The sequence below is a fragment of the Staurois parvus genome, unplaced genomic scaffold (assembly GCF_062004578.1).
Source record: "Staurois parvus isolate SC_StPar_1 unplaced genomic scaffold, SC_StPar_1.0 ptg000783l, whole genome shotgun sequence".
NCBI classification, from domain to species: domain Eukaryota; kingdom Metazoa; phylum Chordata; class Amphibia; order Anura; family Ranidae; genus Staurois; species Staurois parvus.
The window spans coordinates 835,250-854,081 of record NW_028318579.1 but is presented as its reverse complement, the minus strand read 5'-3'; the positions used below and the strand labels follow the sequence as shown (position 1 = coordinate 854,081).

General features: G+C 44.2%; 1 protein-coding gene across 1 annotated transcript in view; it reads right to left on the bottom strand.

Moving 5' to 3' along the window:
- TRAPPC9 (trafficking protein particle complex subunit 9) overlaps positions 1-18,832 on the bottom strand; it is an 875,381-nt gene that overhangs the window by 769,537 nt on the left and 87,012 nt on the right. The window contains exons 9-10 of the mRNA XM_089654645.1: positions 18,030-18,156; positions 12,665-12,810 (exon numbers count right to left, since the gene is read on the bottom strand). Coding sequence (XP_089510771.1) covers positions 12,665-12,810; positions 18,030-18,156 — 273 coding nt within the window. The remainder of the gene's footprint in view (positions 1-12,664; positions 12,811-18,029; positions 18,157-18,832) is intronic.

Sequence of the window (18,832 nt, the reverse complement as noted above, 5' to 3'; positions counted from 1 at the left end):
TTTTCTATTGGATTAAGATCCGGGGATTGGGCTGGCCACTCCATAACGTCCATCTTGTTGGTCTGGAACCAAGATGTTGCACGTTTACTGGTGTGTTTGGGGTCGTTGTCTTGTTGGAACACCCATTTCAAGGGCATTTCCTCTTCAGCATAAGGCAGCATGATCTCTTCAAGTATTCTGATGTATTCAAACTGATCCATGATCCCTGGTATGCAATAAATAGGCCCAACACCATAGTATGAGAAACATCCCCATATCATGATGCTTGCACCGCCATGCTTCACTGTCTTCACAGTGTACTGTGGCTTGAATTCAGTGTTTGGGGGTCGTCTGACAAACTGTCTCCGCCCACTAGACCCAAAAAGAACAATCTTACTTTCATCAGTCCACAAAATGTTGCGCCATTTCTCTTTAGGCCAGTCAATGTGCTCTTTGGCAAATTGTAACCTCTTCAGCACATGTCTTTTTACCAACAGTGGGACTTTGCGGGGACTTCTTGCAGATAGCTTGGCTTCACATAGGCGTCTTCTAATTGTAACAGTCCTCACAGGGAACGTCACACCTTCTTTCATCTTCCTGGAGCTGATTGTTGGCTGAGTCCGTGCCATTTTGGCTATTCTTCTATCCATTTGAATGGTAGTTTTTCGCTTTCTTCCACGTCTTTCAGGTTTTGGTTGCCATTTTAAAGCATTTGCGATCATTTTAGCTGAGCAGCCGATCATTTTCTGCACTTCTTTATATGTTTTCCCCTCTCCAATCAACTTTTTAATCAAGGTACGCTGTTCTTCTGAACAATGTCTGGAACGACCCATTTTCCTCAGAATTTCAGAGAGAAATGCACTGTAACCAGCATGTACAACATTTGCTGCCTTCCTTCCTTAAATAAGGGCAATAATTGCCACCTGTTTTTCAAAGAATGAATGACCTCACTAATAGAACTCCACACTGCTATTATTTTGAACACGCCCCTTTCCATGAGTGATTCAATGACACAGAATCAGCAGCATGCATGTCATGACTGTTGGGTCTGTTGGATTTCTATTACTCTACTACACCTGCTAGGAAATTATTTGCCATGTAGAAATATCATTTCTACCAAAAAGTGATTGATCCAGTTAGTGATGTCTGACTGCTATTATTTTGAACACAACTGTACATATGTGAAAACACAATATAAAACACAGCATGAAAACACGTGAAATAGTGCAGCACTCCGTGTACACTCCAATATGGACACTACTCCGTGAACACTTCTATGTGGCTAGAGTGAATACTCTTACCATCAATATGTAATCAAAAGGCCTTCTAATAGAGATAATTCAATTGGCCACCAATCCTTAGGTTATTCCACAAACGTTATATCAGATGCCAGACATCCCATACTTCCAAATATGGCATATTTGCTTCCCAGAGTCAACCATAAAAAAAAAGATAACCATATAGTATAGTATGTCACATAAATTAAATCCAGGTTTTATTAGTTGTGCTTACATTAAAATAGTATAAAATCACATAAAAACTGTTTATATTCCCATTCCCGTCACACGAGCAGCTTCCAGGAACGCCAATCACAATATTCCCTCGGTTAAGATGGCCGCTCTACCACTTCCGGTCACCATGCAACGACCGACGTCACATCCCTTGATGCCTTTCGTCACTTCCTGACTTCTTCATAAGTATGAAGAAGTCAGGAAGTGACAAAATGCGTCAAGGGTTTCATAAGTATGTACTGAGGATAATGCACTATTCAGTTTTTATATGTTTTTGGAGGTACACGGTGATATTGGATGATATTTTAGGATTATCACATTGAAGATTATATTTGGAAGGATTCACTGACACTAAAGAGGATTCATGATTTATATTTATATTTTGGACTTTCAAGGGTGAAAGTGTGACTTTTGTCATGGAAATTTTGTATTTACAGGTTGAACTTTAAATGTGTCATATATTAGTGTTATTCATATGTCTCTCGTGTGGCTTAATTAAAGCTCTGAAGGCTGCAATTGGGCCATGCGCATGTACAATGTATGTATTACAGTACTCAGCTCGGTAACGGATGAGATAGCAGATCTGCGCTTATAGACCGGCGTGTATACCACCACGGCATTCGATGCGAATGCCGCCGGCGGTGGGCCGCGGGCCTGTATCCACATATCAGCAGCATAGTACCACATGGACTCCGTGCCGCAAGGCGCCAAGCAGCACGAACTCCGCGTGTAGGCTTATGCATATCTTACAACCCATTACCAACCTGAAACTATATCTGGATGGATGTGTTTTAATAAAGATCGTATCGGGCCCATCCAGGTACAGACTGGTGTTTAGCCTAGGGAATGCTTGTACAAGGAATTTGCATACTAATAGGAGCTAGTAGGACAGGAAGTATGCCCTCCATAGAGGGCTCATGGGGGGAAGGGGAGGAAGTCTGCTGACCTCAGAGGGCTCATGGGGGAGGACCAGTGATAAGATAATAGGAAAGGCTATGCTCCAATCGGAATGTACATCCTGTGTATAGGCACTCCCCATTGCATTGTTCTGTGGGAGGGGATTGACCTTATTCATGTGGGGGGCGTGTGTGTATTTGTAATAAAACCAGAGGGTGAGAATGAAAACTCTCTCTATGTGAATTCCAACATCAACCTAAGAGTGTCGCCTGATCATTCCTGGGTAACGGGAGCTCCAATTACCCACATTTCAACAGAAGCTAACCCAGTTGGATGGGCAGGAATCGTGTAGTTTAGCTGCAGTCGTGGTAAGCGAGATTCGCACAGCTTTATGGGGGATTTCTGTGCATCCAACTGCGAGTACTCACAGTAAGGAGAAATTCGTTAAAGCGAATTTCCAAGACACTTTTAAGTGTCAAAGTATAGGGTATTACCCTACCCATGCCCTCCGCTCCTCACAGGACCTCCTACTCTCTAGCTCCCTGGTCTCCTCCTCCCACGCATGATTGCAGGACTTCTCCAGGACTTCCCCCATCCTCTGGAACTCCCTACCCCAATCCATCAGACTGTCACCTACCCTCCTCACCTTCAGGCGCACCCTGAAAACCCTCCTCTTCAGGGAAGCCTACCCCAACCTCACCTAACACCCGACCTCACCTAACAACTAACCTCCTCCACTCCTCCCACCACTCCATCCCCCACAGCCATCTCCTCCTGTACCACCTTCCCCTCCCTCCTAGATTGTAAGCTCGAAAGAGCAGGGCCCTCGAACCCCTCGTGTATTGTACTGTTACTGTCTTGTCTCATGTTCTGTCCAGCGCTGAGCATACCCTTTGGCGCTATATAAATACTGTATAATAATAATAATTAATTTTTCACAATTTTAGTTTTTTTACTATTTGGACACCGATTTTACTCAGTTTTTAGAGTGTAATGGTAGCCTAATTTTTGGGTGGAGGTATCCTTACAGCAATACATTTAACAAAACTTCAAGTCAAAGGCTATAACATCGTACAGACAACTGTATATTGTTCCCTAACCTTTCCGCTTCCCACCAATCTCTGGACAGCCCATCCATCACTGGAACCATACATATATATATTATTTTATAGTGTCCTCTTAGTCTATTAATTATACCATCTCTAGGTATATATCACACAGCCTAACATCCATCAAAAGGAATGGAAATGTCAAGGCACAGAAGAGAGAGGCATGTGGGCTACAAATCAAGAGACATCTGGAGTAGATAACACATGAAAAGTCTCCCCATAGCTTCCCATGGAGGGAATTTCAGTCCTGCCCTAAACACCACACATATGACAAAATTGTTGAAGAGAATTCCTCAAACCATGCTGAACGTGGGAGGAAATATAAATGCATAAAGCAACTCTGACATTTGAAAAAAAATTTCTGCAAGTGCCTTCTGAAATTGAACTGTGGCACTTACAGTTTTTTCGTAGCCCCCCTGCAAAGTCCCACCAATACTTGTTGATCCTGCCACCTAATGTAGCTTCCTGTGATGGAGTGACAACATTGCTGCACTGCTGCTAAAAACAAAGCAGTATTGTCACCCACATGTAGGCTGTGTCTGCTTGGAATGGGATGATTAGATGATCCAGGGGTGTCAGGAATGGACTTGCCAATAGTGGTGGGACTCACCTGCCTTGTGGGCTGCAGTACCAGGGCTGGCCAGCGGGTGCTCTCAACAACCAGAGGCTCACTCCTGCAATTAGCCATCACCTGGGCTGATTGCAGGTGGTGTATTTAAAGGATGGCCAGACCTGCAGTCAGTGACTTGTTGTACTGTTCGCTTGGCCCTGGTTTCCTGATCCTGTTACTTCTGTCCTCTGCTTGAACTCTGCCTGTACTGACCTCGGCTAGTCCTGACCACTCTCCTGCCTGCTCCTGGTACTCCGTTTGCTACCGACCCGGCCTGCCTGACTACTCTTGTATTGTATGTTTGTTATCTGTTGGAGGTTTGGTTTAGTTTGTTTGCACTGTGTTTATGTTTAGTTTTGCACTGCGTTTGTATTGTTAGTCTTAATAAATTATATTATTTACTATACCTGAAGCCTGCGTTCCTCTGTGTCAGTCCACACACTTCTGGTCATACCCGGATCCCTGACAAGGGGGCATAGCTATCAGCATTGTCACTCCTAATTTACAAACCTATAGCTTGTCAATCAGCACCTGGCCACACCTAGCCTCACCTACTGCTTTCTGGATTGACTGTACTGCCTCTGTTGCTGTACCCCTCTCCCACTGTGATCTGCAGTGCCTGGGAGGGGGAGAGTGTGAGACACAAATGAAGAAGGATTTGGCTCAGTCAGGGAAGATAAAAGGAAGTTTTTTTTAACGTTTTTAATATACACTAACACCGCATGGGGGTCGCCCTGGGCTGAATCGGAAGGAGATGAATGGCGGTGCTCCGGAGGAGGCCGGGGCTGAGGACTACCATTCATCTGCTTCTGATCCAGCTCAGGGGGACCCCCATGCGGTGTTAGTGCGGCTCTGCCATGCTGGCCTAATCCTCAGGACCAGGTGACCTAACCTTCCTGCTTCTCCCTCTTCCACAGATAAACACTGGACTTCAGAAATTGAATCGTTTCAGAGGATGTCCTACCATTTCGCCAGCCTCTGACTGCCGATGGGCTTAGTTATTGAGAAGTCTTATCACGCATGACCAGGGGCGGACTGACAACTCATGGGGCCCCTGGGCAATAGGGGATCATGGGGCCCGTGTCCTTGCCCAAACTCAAACAAGCCTATGAAAAAGGTTCCAGGGGCATCTCATGGGGCCCCCTACTGACCCCGGGCCCTCAATAAGGGGATCATGGGGCTCCTGTGTCATTGCCCAAACTCAAAAAAGCCTATGAAAAATGTACCAGGGGCATCTCATGGGGCCCCCTACTGACCCGGGGCCCCCGGGCAATAAGGGATCATGGGGCCCGTGTCCTTGCCCAAACTCAAAAAAGCCTATGAAAAAGGTTCCATGGGCATCTCATGGGGCCCCCTACTGACCCCGGGCCCTCAATAAGGGATCATGGGGCCCCTGTGTCCTTGCCCAAACTCAAAAAAGCCTATGAAAAAGGTACCAGGGGCATCTCATGGGGCCCCCTACTGACCCCGGGCCCTCAGGCAGTGCCCGAGTTTCCAAATGGTCAGTCCGCCCCTGCGCATGACACTCACCACAAGTCCTACCACACCACCTATCATGCAAAGATGGGCCATGATATCTGGTGAGTGCCACTGAATTGGGGGAGGTTTTTCTCTGGAGCACGTGGTGACACTGGAGTTTATTTGGCACTCATGAAAATAATCTCTTTAATCACGTGCTGGTTCAGTGGATCAGAAGGACTTTATTTACAATTTTTTCGGTGGACTTGCACAAAGTATTTATCCATTTTTATAAATGGGACATTCACTGATGCTTTTTATTGTGTCACTTGTATATATAAGAATATGCATTTTACTGTATAGTTTTTTTTGTCACAAAGTATTTCATTTTTGTTGTTGTGCTGCTTTCACTGGTTATGTTATAAACATTTACATATACTTTAACCACTTCCAGACCGGACACTTTTACCCCCTTCCTGACCAGGGCAATTTTCAGCTTTTAGCGCTATCACACTTTGAATGACAATTGCGCGGTCATGCAACACTGTACCCAAATGAATTTTTTACCATTTTTTTTAGATAGATAAAGCTTTATTTTGGTGGTATTTATTCACCACTGGGATTTGTATTTTTTTTGCTATGTAAATGAAATGTCCAAAAATTTTTTAAAAAAGTGTTTTTTTTATAAACTTTTGCAAATAAATAATATTTCATCATAAATCTTAGCCAAAATTTATTCCGTTATCTTTAGTAAAAAAAAAAAAAATCCAAATTAGTTTATAAGCAAAAATTATAATTTTTAAACATTTTTTTTTACATTTTTATTTTATATTATTTTTTATTTATTTATTTTTTTACATACTGTCACCCTAGCAGTACAGTGTCACCATGGTGACACTGTACTACTTGTGAGGGGTGATAAAGATTTTTTTTTTTTTTTTTACACTGATTGCTTTTACACCCATATAGGATGTAAAAGCAATCATTTCTCTTTCTCTTTGTCTGCATTCTTGCACTCATTGAGAAATACAGAGTGAGCTGTGATTGGTCACAGCTTGTCACATGGTATAAGGCTTTTGTGAATAGGCTTGTACCATGTGACCTCTCTGATCATTCACAGATTTCACACATAGTAAGCAATGATGTCACAAGTGACATCTTGCTTACTACTTTGCATGTGATCACTGATTGGCCAATCAGTGATCACATGATCGGGACCTCGTACAGAGGTCCCGTCCGACGATCGGTGTTTCACGGTGTCCGGAGGACACAGCGGGCACCGGATCGCGGTGCTGCGCGCTCCCAGGGAGCGCGCACAAGCAGGGTGCGGGGAGGCCGTTTATAGACGGCCACCCGACCCTGCAGTGCCACCGTCCGGCCGTTTATATACAACGGCCGGTCGGGAAGTGGTTAAAGGATAAGTTCACCTTTCATAACATGTTACACCCATATTCAGGTTGTAACATGTTATGATTAGACTGGCCCCCTGCTCCCCTGCTTTCACAGCTAGCAGGGGATCTTCTTTCACCTTACTAGCGGTCAGATTTAAAAAAAAAAAAAAAAACGCCTGGTCACATCAATCATTCTCTGTGATTGAGAAATTACAAGTCCTGACAGCCTTAGCGGCTGTCGGCTTGTAATGCTCAATGAATTACAACGGCACTTTGGTAGTTCATTGAGTCTTCCTGTCAGTGTATCTGTTTGCCCATACATCCCGTATGAGCAAGCGTATATACTGACAGGTCTGCAGGAACCCTGCATGGCTCCGACGATTTGCTGACCGCGCGTGCAATGGTTTACAGGCTCCTGCAACAAAAAATAAATGTACTTTTTTTTTTTCTACCTGCAAAAAAATGTGCATTTATTGTTTTTTGCATAAAGGTGAACTTATCCTTTAATTCTTACTTCCATGGCAAGCAGTGAGCCCTTCCTCATACAGAAAATGGGCAGTTTACTCTGCAGCTGAAAGGTAATAGCAATAAATTAAAACACAGCCGCAGAGGAACACAAAAATGGAATTAATCGGAGCAATCATAGACAATTAGGATAATTTAGTGGTGGGAGAAGAGTTATGGTCATGCCTGGCATTTGATCTCTAAGTGTTTCTAAACCAAAAACTATGATTTTGTAGAGCTGGATACAGTAGGTAAGGATTTTAATTCCATTCAAGTTTTTACGGATGTCTGTGTCGCCACTAGATAGAATTGCCATCCCCAAGATGTAAAGTGATGGGAAATCTAAAGTTCAAGAGTTGTCACCAGAACAAGAGGTGAGGGAAAACCAACCATCCAACGACACTACCTGTTCTGATGTCTATTGTCTAGGATTCCTCTCATTTTAGGAGAGCTTTCTTCTCACTTCCTGTTTTGACCCCAGGATAGGAAGTTAAAGCCGATCTCCCGAAATGCAAGGGTTGGGGTGGGACTAAACTTGCCAATGTTCTAAGCTCTACCTTTTAGCATTGCGGCAGTGACATTCATCACTGGCCTCTCATCTTTATCTTGGATGCTGAATTTTTGGTCTTTAGATAGGCTGACGGGAGATGATGTCATCCCATGCTGCAGAGACAGTCATTCTGGCACAGTGGAAATGTCCCTGAAATGCACACCGAGTTGCAGATGCGCAGCACAGTGTACATTCAATAGAAAACTGCAAGCAAGCAGGTAAGTATTGTAGCAATCGTGCCCACAGAGATGGACGCGGTCATCCATTTTGCTCCAAACCCCTCCATATTGTATCTCTCTCTCCCAAATCAGATTCCTCCAACATCCCCCCTCCCTCTCTGTTGAGTGACATGTGGTCTGTTTGTTGCAGAGATCACAAGCAGCAAACTCACTGGGAGGGCGTCATGGCTATAAAAACCCCAGCCGAGCTGATGCCTAGATGCCTGTTAGCTCGCAATCTGGGATATCGTAAGACCATAAACCAAGCCCTCACGGAGCTTCAAAAGACATTCCCGGGAGTCGTAAAACAGACTTACATTTTAAAACCCAGTTTTCCATATAATTTTATATCTCCAAATAGGAAATAATTACACAAACATGGAGCACATATTCGGATGGCTCACTTTAAGACAAGTCGCCTGGTATATTACACCCCCTAGCTTGCATATACAGGAGAGCAGAAAATTATCTCTCTTTAGCCATCCAAGCAGGTATCTCATATTTCATATGTAGACGTTCCGCAGAAGATGCTGGTTATTAATCTACTCGTGGATAGAATGTTATATGTACCTAGGAAAAGTTATTGGCCATAGTATGATTTGAGAAGGCTATGGTCACAGCCTGAGCTCCCTGCCTACACAACCCCCTCCCCAAATGAGGCAATTGGTTCTCTGCTTTAGGAAGACACCCTGTGGAGTTCCTAGATAAAGGCAGTGGTGCTTGAAGTAAAGCTAAGCTGAGTTTAGCAAAGTTGAAGAATCTCCCTTTTTACTATCGGAACTAACTTTGGGAGATAAGACCCATTTGGCTCTGAAACCTGATCTGCTCAACCCAAAGCGGACAGCAAGTACTTTATCCCTCTAAACCTCTGTTATCTCTTTGCTGTGCTATTGTTCTCTGTATATTTATATATATATTGGCTACATCTTTTTCTGCAAATATTTTTATTGCACCCTTTTGACCTTTTAGTAATAAATCTTACTTTCTGAAAGTGTTGAACTGTTTCTAAAGCTCTTTAATGCAAACTAAGCACCCCTGCCTCTGAAGAGCGCTACTGTGTGTGTGTTTTAAACTTCGGTATATTGCTGCCTGCGGTGACAGTGATTTACCGACAATTATTCAAGCATCATAGTGTTATTGCTGATATTGCCGAGTTTCCTCTTTCTCTGTTCAAAAAGGAGGTGATGGCAGTGTGAAGGATTAATTGCGTAATTAACCTGACCCAGTAACAATCATTCCCAGGCTGCCAGGACTCCGGGGTTGTGGTCCATTAGCCGGAAAATCTTTGTGCAGGATGCAGCTGGGCGTGGCATTGTTACACACGTGACAGATTGGCTAGTCCTTCGGTCACGAGTTTGGTGAGAAGGGCTGGGGTCTGATGCCGCGATCGTCACAAGCATGTATTATTGTAGAAGGGACATTGCATGTCTCTTCTGTATTAAAGACCTTCCTGCTTGTAGTTTTCTAAAACAAAGTTTTAATTCTGCTTTAAAAGCTCATTTAGGGCTAAGAAAAAGGGGAAAAAAATAATAAATGACCCCTTTGCACCCTGAGCAGCTAGCACTGTCCTTTTCTCCCCTAGCCTCTGGTGGTGGACTGTCCCTTGTCATCCTCACATCCAATACAAGGCTATGGGCTCCTGCATTGTACTTAAAGTGGAGTTCCACCTAAAAGTGGAAACTCTGCTTTTCTGCCTCCTCCCCCCCCCCCCTCCACGGACACATTTGGCACCTTTTTTTGGTGGGGGGGCAGGTACCTGGTTTTGACAGGTACCCGTTCCCACCCGTTCGCCGCATCGAACTGAGCTAGAAGTTCGGTACACCCTACAGCCCTGTGGGATACTGACAAGGTCCCAGAGGACTGCAGCCCATTCACAAAGCACTGTGTGTTTCATGCATGCGCAGTAGGAAACTGGCCGCAAGGCTACACTGCCAGTATTCCTTAGTCAAGATGGCAGCGCCACAGTATTTGCAGCTGCTCACTTTTAATTTTTTTTTTGGGGAGGTGGCAGGGACTGGAACTCCTCTTTAATGAAGTCAGAGAACCTGCAACCACCGGAACATAGGGGAGAAGAAGCTGCAGAGGCTAGTCTGCAGTGAAAAAGGAACCTGCAGTAGTGGAGGATAGGGCAAGTAAAAGTGCTTTTCCTATCCCCTAGACCTAAATGAGCATTTAACCCCAGCAGTAGGAGGGGCAGCCCCACTGCAAGGAAAGAGTTTGCTTTTCCTCAGAGTTCAGCTTTAAAGAGTAACTAAACCCTCCTTATCCTTTACAGCCAAAGAAGCTGCCATCTTAGCCTCTGTTTTGTCTTGCTATGGTGCTGCCAATGGGATCAGATATGACACCAGCCATTTGATGGTTTGACTGTATGCAAGTGCTTACTTCATTCAGCTTTGACCTCCATTAGAATCTTCACATCCGTCACACCTGAGTGTGTTCAGAGCCCGCCACCCCTCCCCCTGTGAGCTTTCATTGCATCTGCCTGGAGTTCCACTTTAATGTGCAACAAACTCTTAACCAGCGTGCATTAAAATAAATTTATCTGACAGTAAACCAGCCACTTGGCAGAATCCAACTGCTCAGAGAATACAGCCGCATCCTGCAGAACCTATTTCCTTTTAATGGCTCCTGTATTATTAATTCCCTGCTACGTTCACCTCCTGGAAATCACTATCTATTCCGATCAATCAGGCATGATCAATCGATCCTTGCTCTCCCAGGCCGCCTTATTGATCCCATGTTCCTGCACTTAATGAAGCCAGTGGCGCGGCGGCACTGTCTCGCTTTTATTGTGCAACTTTACTTGGCTCTAATTGTTACTTTCTCGTTAAAATGAAATAGGAGAAAGTTGGACAGTTTAATTAGAGCTCCTGATTGGGCTTTGCTTGGTCTTGGTCTTAGAAGTTTTAGGACTACTGAATGCCACTAATGAAAAAAAATATGAGAGGGCCATGACTTCTTCTGAAAGGAGCAAACAATGAACAGATAAGAAGAGTGGGAATCAGACTAGAGATGAAGTAAAAAGCAAAAGGGAGCAAGCATACGGTGACAGTGAAGAGTAAAAGAAGGGAGCAGAAAGAAAGAGAAGAAAGACAGAGGAAGAAGAGCAGAAAATAAGGAAATTAGGAGATGGGTAAAGAGGAAGGAAGAGAGAAAAGAGAGAAAAAGGAGGGAAGAGAGTTATAAAAAAGAAGATAGTAAAGAATAAATACAGAAAGGAGGAGTGGGGGAGAGGAGAAGAGAGAAGAGAAGAAGAAGAAGAGAGAAGGGAAGAGGAAGAGGAGGGGAAAGAAAGGTGAAAAGAGAGGAGAAGAAAGCAGGAAAGAAGAGAAGGAGGAGGAAGGAGGAAAAAAAGGAAGGAAGACTGAAGAGGAGAGGAGAGGGAAAAGGGGAGGATAGGAGAGAGAAAAGGGGAGGAGAGGAAATGGAAAAGGAGAGGAGAGGGAAGAGAGAATGGGAGGGGAGGGAAGAGAGGAGGGAAAGGGAGGGGAGGGAAGAGAGGAGAGGGGAGGGAAGAGAGGAGAGGGGAGGGAAGAGAGGAGAGGGGAGGGAAGAGAGGAGAGGGGAGGGAAGAGAGGAGAGGGGAGGGAAGAGAGGAGAGGGGAGGGAAGAGAGGAGAGGGGAGGGAAGAGAGGAGAGGAGAGGGAAGAGAGGAGAGGAGAGGGAAGAGAGGAGAGGAGAGGGAAGAGAGGAGAGGGAAGACAGGAGAGAGAAGACAGGAGAGAGAAGACAGGAGAGAGAAGACAGGAGAGAGAAGACAGGAGAGAGAAGACAGGAGAGAGAAGACAGGAGAGAGAAGACAGGAGAGAGAAGACAGGAGAGAGAAGACAGCAGAGAGAAGACAGCAGAGAGAAGACAGGAGAGAGAAGACAGCAGAGAGAAGACAGGAGAGAGAAGACAGGAAGGAAGACAGAAGAAAAAAGGAAGAGGGGAGAAAGAAAAATATAGGAGATGAAAGGAAGGAAGAGGAAAGCAGAGAATCTGAAAGGAAATAGTAGCAGAAATAGAGGAGTAAAAAGAGCAGAAAAGAGTGTATGAGAGAGAAGAGAGGAGAGACTACTAGAGAGGAGAGAGGGAAAGAGCAGGAGATGATGAAAGAGAGGAAGGGAGGAAAAGATATGAGAGAAAAAAGAGAAGAGATGACAGGGAGAAGAGAGGAGAGAAGAGAAGCCAGAAGGAAGGAGAAGAGGGGAGAAGAAAGGTGGGATGGGGTGGGGTGGGGAGGGGAAAGAGGGAAAAGAGTAAAGAGAGAGCAAATATAATGGAGACACATCCAAGCATTGCTATTAAAGAACTGCCCAGCCTCCATACACTGCGAGAAAATGTCAGAATAATAGACATTGGATATGCTAGAATACTTTTCTCCAGTACATCCCCCAGAACAGCGCCCGCTGCTCAGGCAAGAATAACAATGTAACACACTGAGCTGGTCCTTACCAATCTTTTTGCTCTTCTCCTCAGTGCGGTTATGGGCAATGATGGGCGAGTATATGAACGGGCTCTTTGTAGACAATTTCTGGCCCAGAAGGTTCTTTACTTTCTGTGGTCGCAGGATGACCGGTAGATTGAGAAGTTTCACTGACCTAAAATTAAAAGGCATTCTGTCATTAGTGTGCATATATAAAGGACTAACGAAGTATTCTGGATTATGCCATGTATCAAATGTAAAGACTTGCAGATTAGCTACTGGAGCAGTAGTGGTAGGCTTTCAAGGTATAGGAGGGCTTCATACTGTGAGCCCTGACATCACCAAGGGGCTGCAGAAAATATTCTGTATATGTTATTCTACAGAAGACTAACAGAGAGTGCAGGCACAGAGATGTAACAGACAGGGGGTATAACTACAAGAGATGGTCAGAGACTGAGGTCATAACTACAGAAGTTGGTCAGAGACAGAGTGCCTATCTAAAAGGACATGATCAGAGACTGCAACCAAAACGAAAGGAAAAGGTAAGAGACTGCAGGTCTAACTACGGAATATGGTCAGAGACTTGAAGCCTAACTATAGGAGATGGTAAGAGAGTGAGGGCAAAACTACAACAGATGGACAGAGACTGGGGGCATAACTACAGCAGATGGTTAAAGACTGGGGGCATAACTACAACAGATGGTCAGACACTGGGGGCAAAACTACAGCAGATGCACAGAGACTGGGGGCAAAACTACAGCAGATGGACAGAGACTGGGGCATAACTACAGCAAATTGACAGAGACTGGGGGCATAACTACAGCAGATGGTCAGAGACTGGGGGCATAACTACAGCAGATGGTCAGAGACTGGGGGCATAACTACAGCAGATGGTCAGAGACTGGGGGCATAACTACAGTAAATGGACAGAGACTGGTGGAATAACTACAGCAGATGGTCAGAGACTGGGGGCATAACTACAGCAGATGGACAGAGACTGGGGGCATAACTAGAGCAAATGGTCAGAGACTTGGGGCATAACTACAGCAGATGGACAGAGACTGGGGGCATAACTACAGCAGATGGTCAGAGACTGGGGGCATAACTACAGCAGATGGACAGAGACTGGGGGCATAACTAGAGAAAATGGACAGAGACTGGTGGCATAACTACAGCAGATGGTCAGAGACTGGGGGCATAACTACAGCAGATGGACAGAGACTGGGGGCATAACTACAGCAGATGGACAGAGACTGGGGGCATAACAACAGCAGATGGACAGAGACTGGGGGCATAACAACAGCAGATGGACAGAGACTGGGGGCATAAATACAGCAGATGGTTAGACACTGGGGGCATAAATACAGCAGATGGTCAGACACTGGGGGCATAAATACAGGAGATGGTCAGAGACTGGGGGCATAAATACAGGAGATGGTCAGAGACTGGGGGCATAACAAGAGGAGATGGCCCGAGACAGCAGTCATACTAAAAGGTGTGGTTGGAAATAGAAGACATTGCGACCTGAAAACAATGTTACATGAGACTGCTAAAAAACCACCGCTATTACATCCCCTTTACAATTCTAAGCTCCAATACACACTGCTGGCTGCCTGGGTCCAGGGTAGATTAGCTACTGCAATGACCTTGCCCAATAGCTAATGAGATAAGTTATTCTCACAGGAGGGGCATAGTTTTCATTAAGTCAGTCAACTCCATATGTGAAGGAGCAGTAAAGCACAACCATTCTCTATACAATGCAGACAGGTCATCCTGGTGGGAAGAATTGTACATACAGTGGGGCAAAAAAGTATTTAGTCAGCCACCAATTGTGCAAGTTCTCCCACTTAAAAAGCTGAGAGAGGCCTGTAATTGGCATCATAGGTAGACCTCAACTATGAGAGACAAAATGAGAAAAAAAATCCAGACAATCACATTGGCTGATTTGGAAAGAATTTATTTGCAAATTATGGTGGAAAATAAGTATTTGGTCAATATCAAAAGTTCATCTCAATACTTTGTTATATATCCTTTGTTGGCAATGACAGAGGTCAGACGTTTCCTGTAAGTCTTCACAAGGTTGGCACACACTGTTGCTGGTATGTTGGCCCATTCCTCCATGCAGATCTCCTCTAGAGCAGTGATGTTTTGGGGCTGTCGCTGGGCAACACTGACTTTCAACTCCCTCCAAAGGTTTTCTATGGGGTTGAGATCTGGAGACTGGCTAGGCCACTCCAGGACCTTGAAATGCTTCTTACGAAGCCACTCCCTCATTGCCCGGGCGGTATGTTTGGGATCATTGTCATGTTGACCCAGACACGTTTCATCTTCAATGCCCTTGCTGATAGAAGGAGGTTTGCACTCAAAATCCCACGATACATGGCCCCATTCATTCTGTCCTGTACATGGATCAGTCGTCCTGGTCCCATTGCGGAGAAACAGCAGCAAAGCATGATGTTGCCACCCCCATGCTTCACAGTAGGTATGGTGTTCTTTGGATGCAACTCAGCATTCTCTCTCCTCCAAACACGACGAGTTGTGTTTCTACCAAACAGTTCTATTTTGGTTTCATCTGACCATATGACATTCTCCCAGTCCTCTTCTGGATCATTCAAATGCTCTCTAGCAAACTTCAGACGGGCCCAGACATGTACTGGCTTAAGCAGGGGGACACGTCTGGCACTACAGGATCTGAGTCCCTGGCGGCGTAGTGTGTTACTGATGGTAGCCTTTGTTACGTTGGTCCCAGCTCTCTGCAGGTCATTCACTAGGTCCCCCCCGTGTGGTCCTGGGATTTTTGCTCACCGTTCTTGTGATCATTTTGACCCCACGGGGTGAGATCTTGCGTGGAGCCCCAGATCGAGAGAGATTATCAGTGGTCTTGTATGTCTTCCGTTTTCTAATTATTGCTCCCACAGTTGATTTGTTCACACCAAGCTGCTTGCCTATTGCAGATTCAGTCTTCCCAGCCTGGTGCAGGTCTACAGTTTTGTTTCTGGTGTCCTTCGACAGCTCTTTGGTCTTCACCATAGTGGAGTTTGGAGAGTGACTGTTTGAGGTTGTGGACAGGTGTCTTTTATACTGATAACAAGTTCAAACAGGTGCCATTGATACAGGTAATGAGTGCAGGACAGAGGAGCCTCTTAAAGGAGAAGGTACAGGTCTGTGAGAGCCAGAAATCTTGCTTGTTTGTAGGTGACCAAATACTTATTTTCCACCATAATTTGCAAATAAATTCTTTCCAGATCAGCCAATGTGATTGTCTGGATTTGTTTTCTCATTTTGTCTCTCATAGTTGAGGTCTACCTATGATGCCAATTACAGGCCTCTCTCATCTTTTTAAGTGGGAGAACTTGCACAATTGGTGGCTGACTAAATACTTTTTTTCCCCACTGTACATAGCTTTCTGAAAATAGCAGAACACCATAGCACATGCCCAACGGTGACGCTGGGCAATGGACAGAACTGAAAACCAATGAATGAAAGTGTGGGCCAGGGACAGTCAGGCCGAGAAAGAAAGCACTAGATGATATTGGCCCTCCTCCGGCCAGGAAATAAGGCCGAGCTCTATCTGACAATGCTGCAGATTCTATTGCACACTGTGAGAATGGTGGGTAAATCAGTTCACTTATCTACATGTTTCGCTGTGTGTGGTTGGTGTCCCAGTTTAAATTGTACAGCAGTCTCCTATCCCAGATAACTGTACCCTTTAAAAAAACACAATAAGCCCTACCAAAGTTTATCAAGTTATTCGGAAAGTGGAACACGCTGAGTGAATCAGGCATCTCCTCCTCTCTTCATCTTTCTACTTTGTTGATGAAATGAGAGGGTGAGAAGGGTGACAATTTCACCATGGCTGACGCTGCAGGCGGTGACCCCATTATCATCATTTTGATGCAGGAAGAGATCAAAGTTCTGCCATCAAGGACAGAAAGGAAACCCAAACATTTAGGATATAATTCAGTGAAAGGCGCAGGGAAGGTATGAGCAGTGTTAACCCCAAAGTGTACAAAAACGCACGTTATCCGGTATGTGCACCAGATGCCTGTAAAAAAAAAAAATGCAAATCTTTAAGACAGCAGGAGAAAGTAGAGAATCTATATATGTTACAGCAAAGCCTTAAGAAAGAGATTAAATAAAGTATATAATGTCACCTGGGAACAGGACAGTGTTCTTTTAAAATAGTCTACTTTTTATTTTGAGAAACAGAAAATGAGGAAAGAGAAAGAAAGGAAAGGAAAAAGGAAAGGAAAGGAAAGGAAAAAGGAAAAAGGAAAGGAGAAAGGAAAGGAAAAAGGAAAGGAGAAAGGAAAGGAAAAAGGAAAGGAGAAAGGAAAGGAAAAAGGAAAGGGGAAAGGAAAGGAAAAAGGAAAGGAGAAAGGAAAGGAAAAAGGAAAGGAAAGGAAAGGAAAGGAGAAAGGAAAAGAAAAAGGAAAAGAAAAAGGAAAGGAAAAAGGAAAGGAGAAAGGAAAGGAAAGGAAAGGAAAAAGGAAAGGCAAAAAGGAAAGGAAAAAGGAAAGGAGAAAGGAAAAGAAAAAGGAAAGGAAAAAGGAAAGGAAAGGCAAAAAGGAAAGGCAAAAAGGAAAGGCAAAAAGGGAAAGGAAAGAGGAAAGGAAAAAGGAAAGGAAAAAGGAAAAGAAAAAGGAAAGGAAAAAGGAAAAGAAAAAGGAAAGGAAAAAGGAAAGGGAAAGGGAAAGGAAAAAAGGGAAAGGGAAAGGAAAAAAGGGAAAGGAAAGAAAAAAAGGGAAAGGAAAGAAAAAAAGGGAAAGGAAAGAAAAAAAGGGAAAGGAAAGAAAGGAAAGAAAGGAAAGAAAGGAAAGAAAGGAAAGAAAGGGAGAGAGAGAGAGAGAGAGAGAGAGAGAGAGAGAGAGAGAGAGAGAGAGAGAGAGAGAGAGAGAGAGAGAGAGAGAGAGAGAGAGAGAGAGAGAGAGAGAGAGAGAGAGAGAGAGAGAGAAAGAAAGAAAGAAAGAAAGAAAGAAAGAAAAAGAAAGAAAGAAAAAAGGAAAGGAAAAGAAAGAAAGAAAGAAAGAAAGAAAGGAAAGAAATAGTGAGAGAGCAGGAAAGAAAGACAGACAGATACATAGACAGAGATGTATAAAAAATGTGTATATATATATATATATATATATATACATACACACACACACACAGTCACACATACAAATACTTCCACTTGCCAATCACTTCACTGCCTTGAATAAGCAAATACTGTATGTGGAGAAAATGACCCAGAGGGCCGCCCAACAAATGTCAAAGGGCTGTAGGTTGGGCGCCAGGGATCCACACAACTTCTATGTTGTCGAAAGATGGGCTTAGCCTCAGTGAGAGCCGTACCATTACTGGAAGGGGGTTGAAGATGAAAAGCCATCACCGGTGTCCAAACAAATTCCATACCTGACAATGGGCAACTTGGTGAAGGGAACAGGAGGCAGCGTTAAACCCTCTGGTAGCGGAATGGTTTCCATGGTGCCGGCACATTTTGAGGTATAGCTCTCCAGGCTCTGTGCAACATCTTTCTTCTCTGAAAAAAAAAAAAATGTGCAACAAAATTACAAACCAATGAGGACAAAGACAATTCTTCAATCACCAGTAAATGCGACCATGTTCCATGAATTTAAAGCAGATTTCCACTTTCATGGTGAAATGTGGTCAATGCTTTTACAATACTGTTATGTGTTTCCATTCACACAGCAAACCTAACAATATATTAAAAAAGTCTTACCTTTTAGTGATCGGGTGGCTCTTCAGCCACCCGATCACTTTTAGAATACTGAAAATGATGCCTTCCCCCTCCTGTGGTGGATCCTGGGCTGTCCTGGGAGCCTGAGACCACAATACACAGCTGGGATTGCTTCACACAGAGGAGACAAATGAACATCAGCTCTCTGATCTCCTATGTGACCAATGAACCGGAAAGACATGAGCTGTCTGTCATGTTCTTTGTTCCAGATGTTCCAGAGGGCAGGGAAGACATTAGGGATCTAATAGACTCCAAATCTCTTTATAAAGAGTGGCTGTCACCTGCCCAAAGCTTTCACAAAGTGGCTTGTTAGCCCCCTTGTGATAGTAATGAAGTTAAATGAAAAAAAAAATTTTAAAAAAAGATTTAAAAACGAATTAATAAAAATGGAAAAAAAAAAAAAAAAATTAAAAGCACCTCTGTCCTCCACGCGTACGCATTCAAATGCTCACATAAG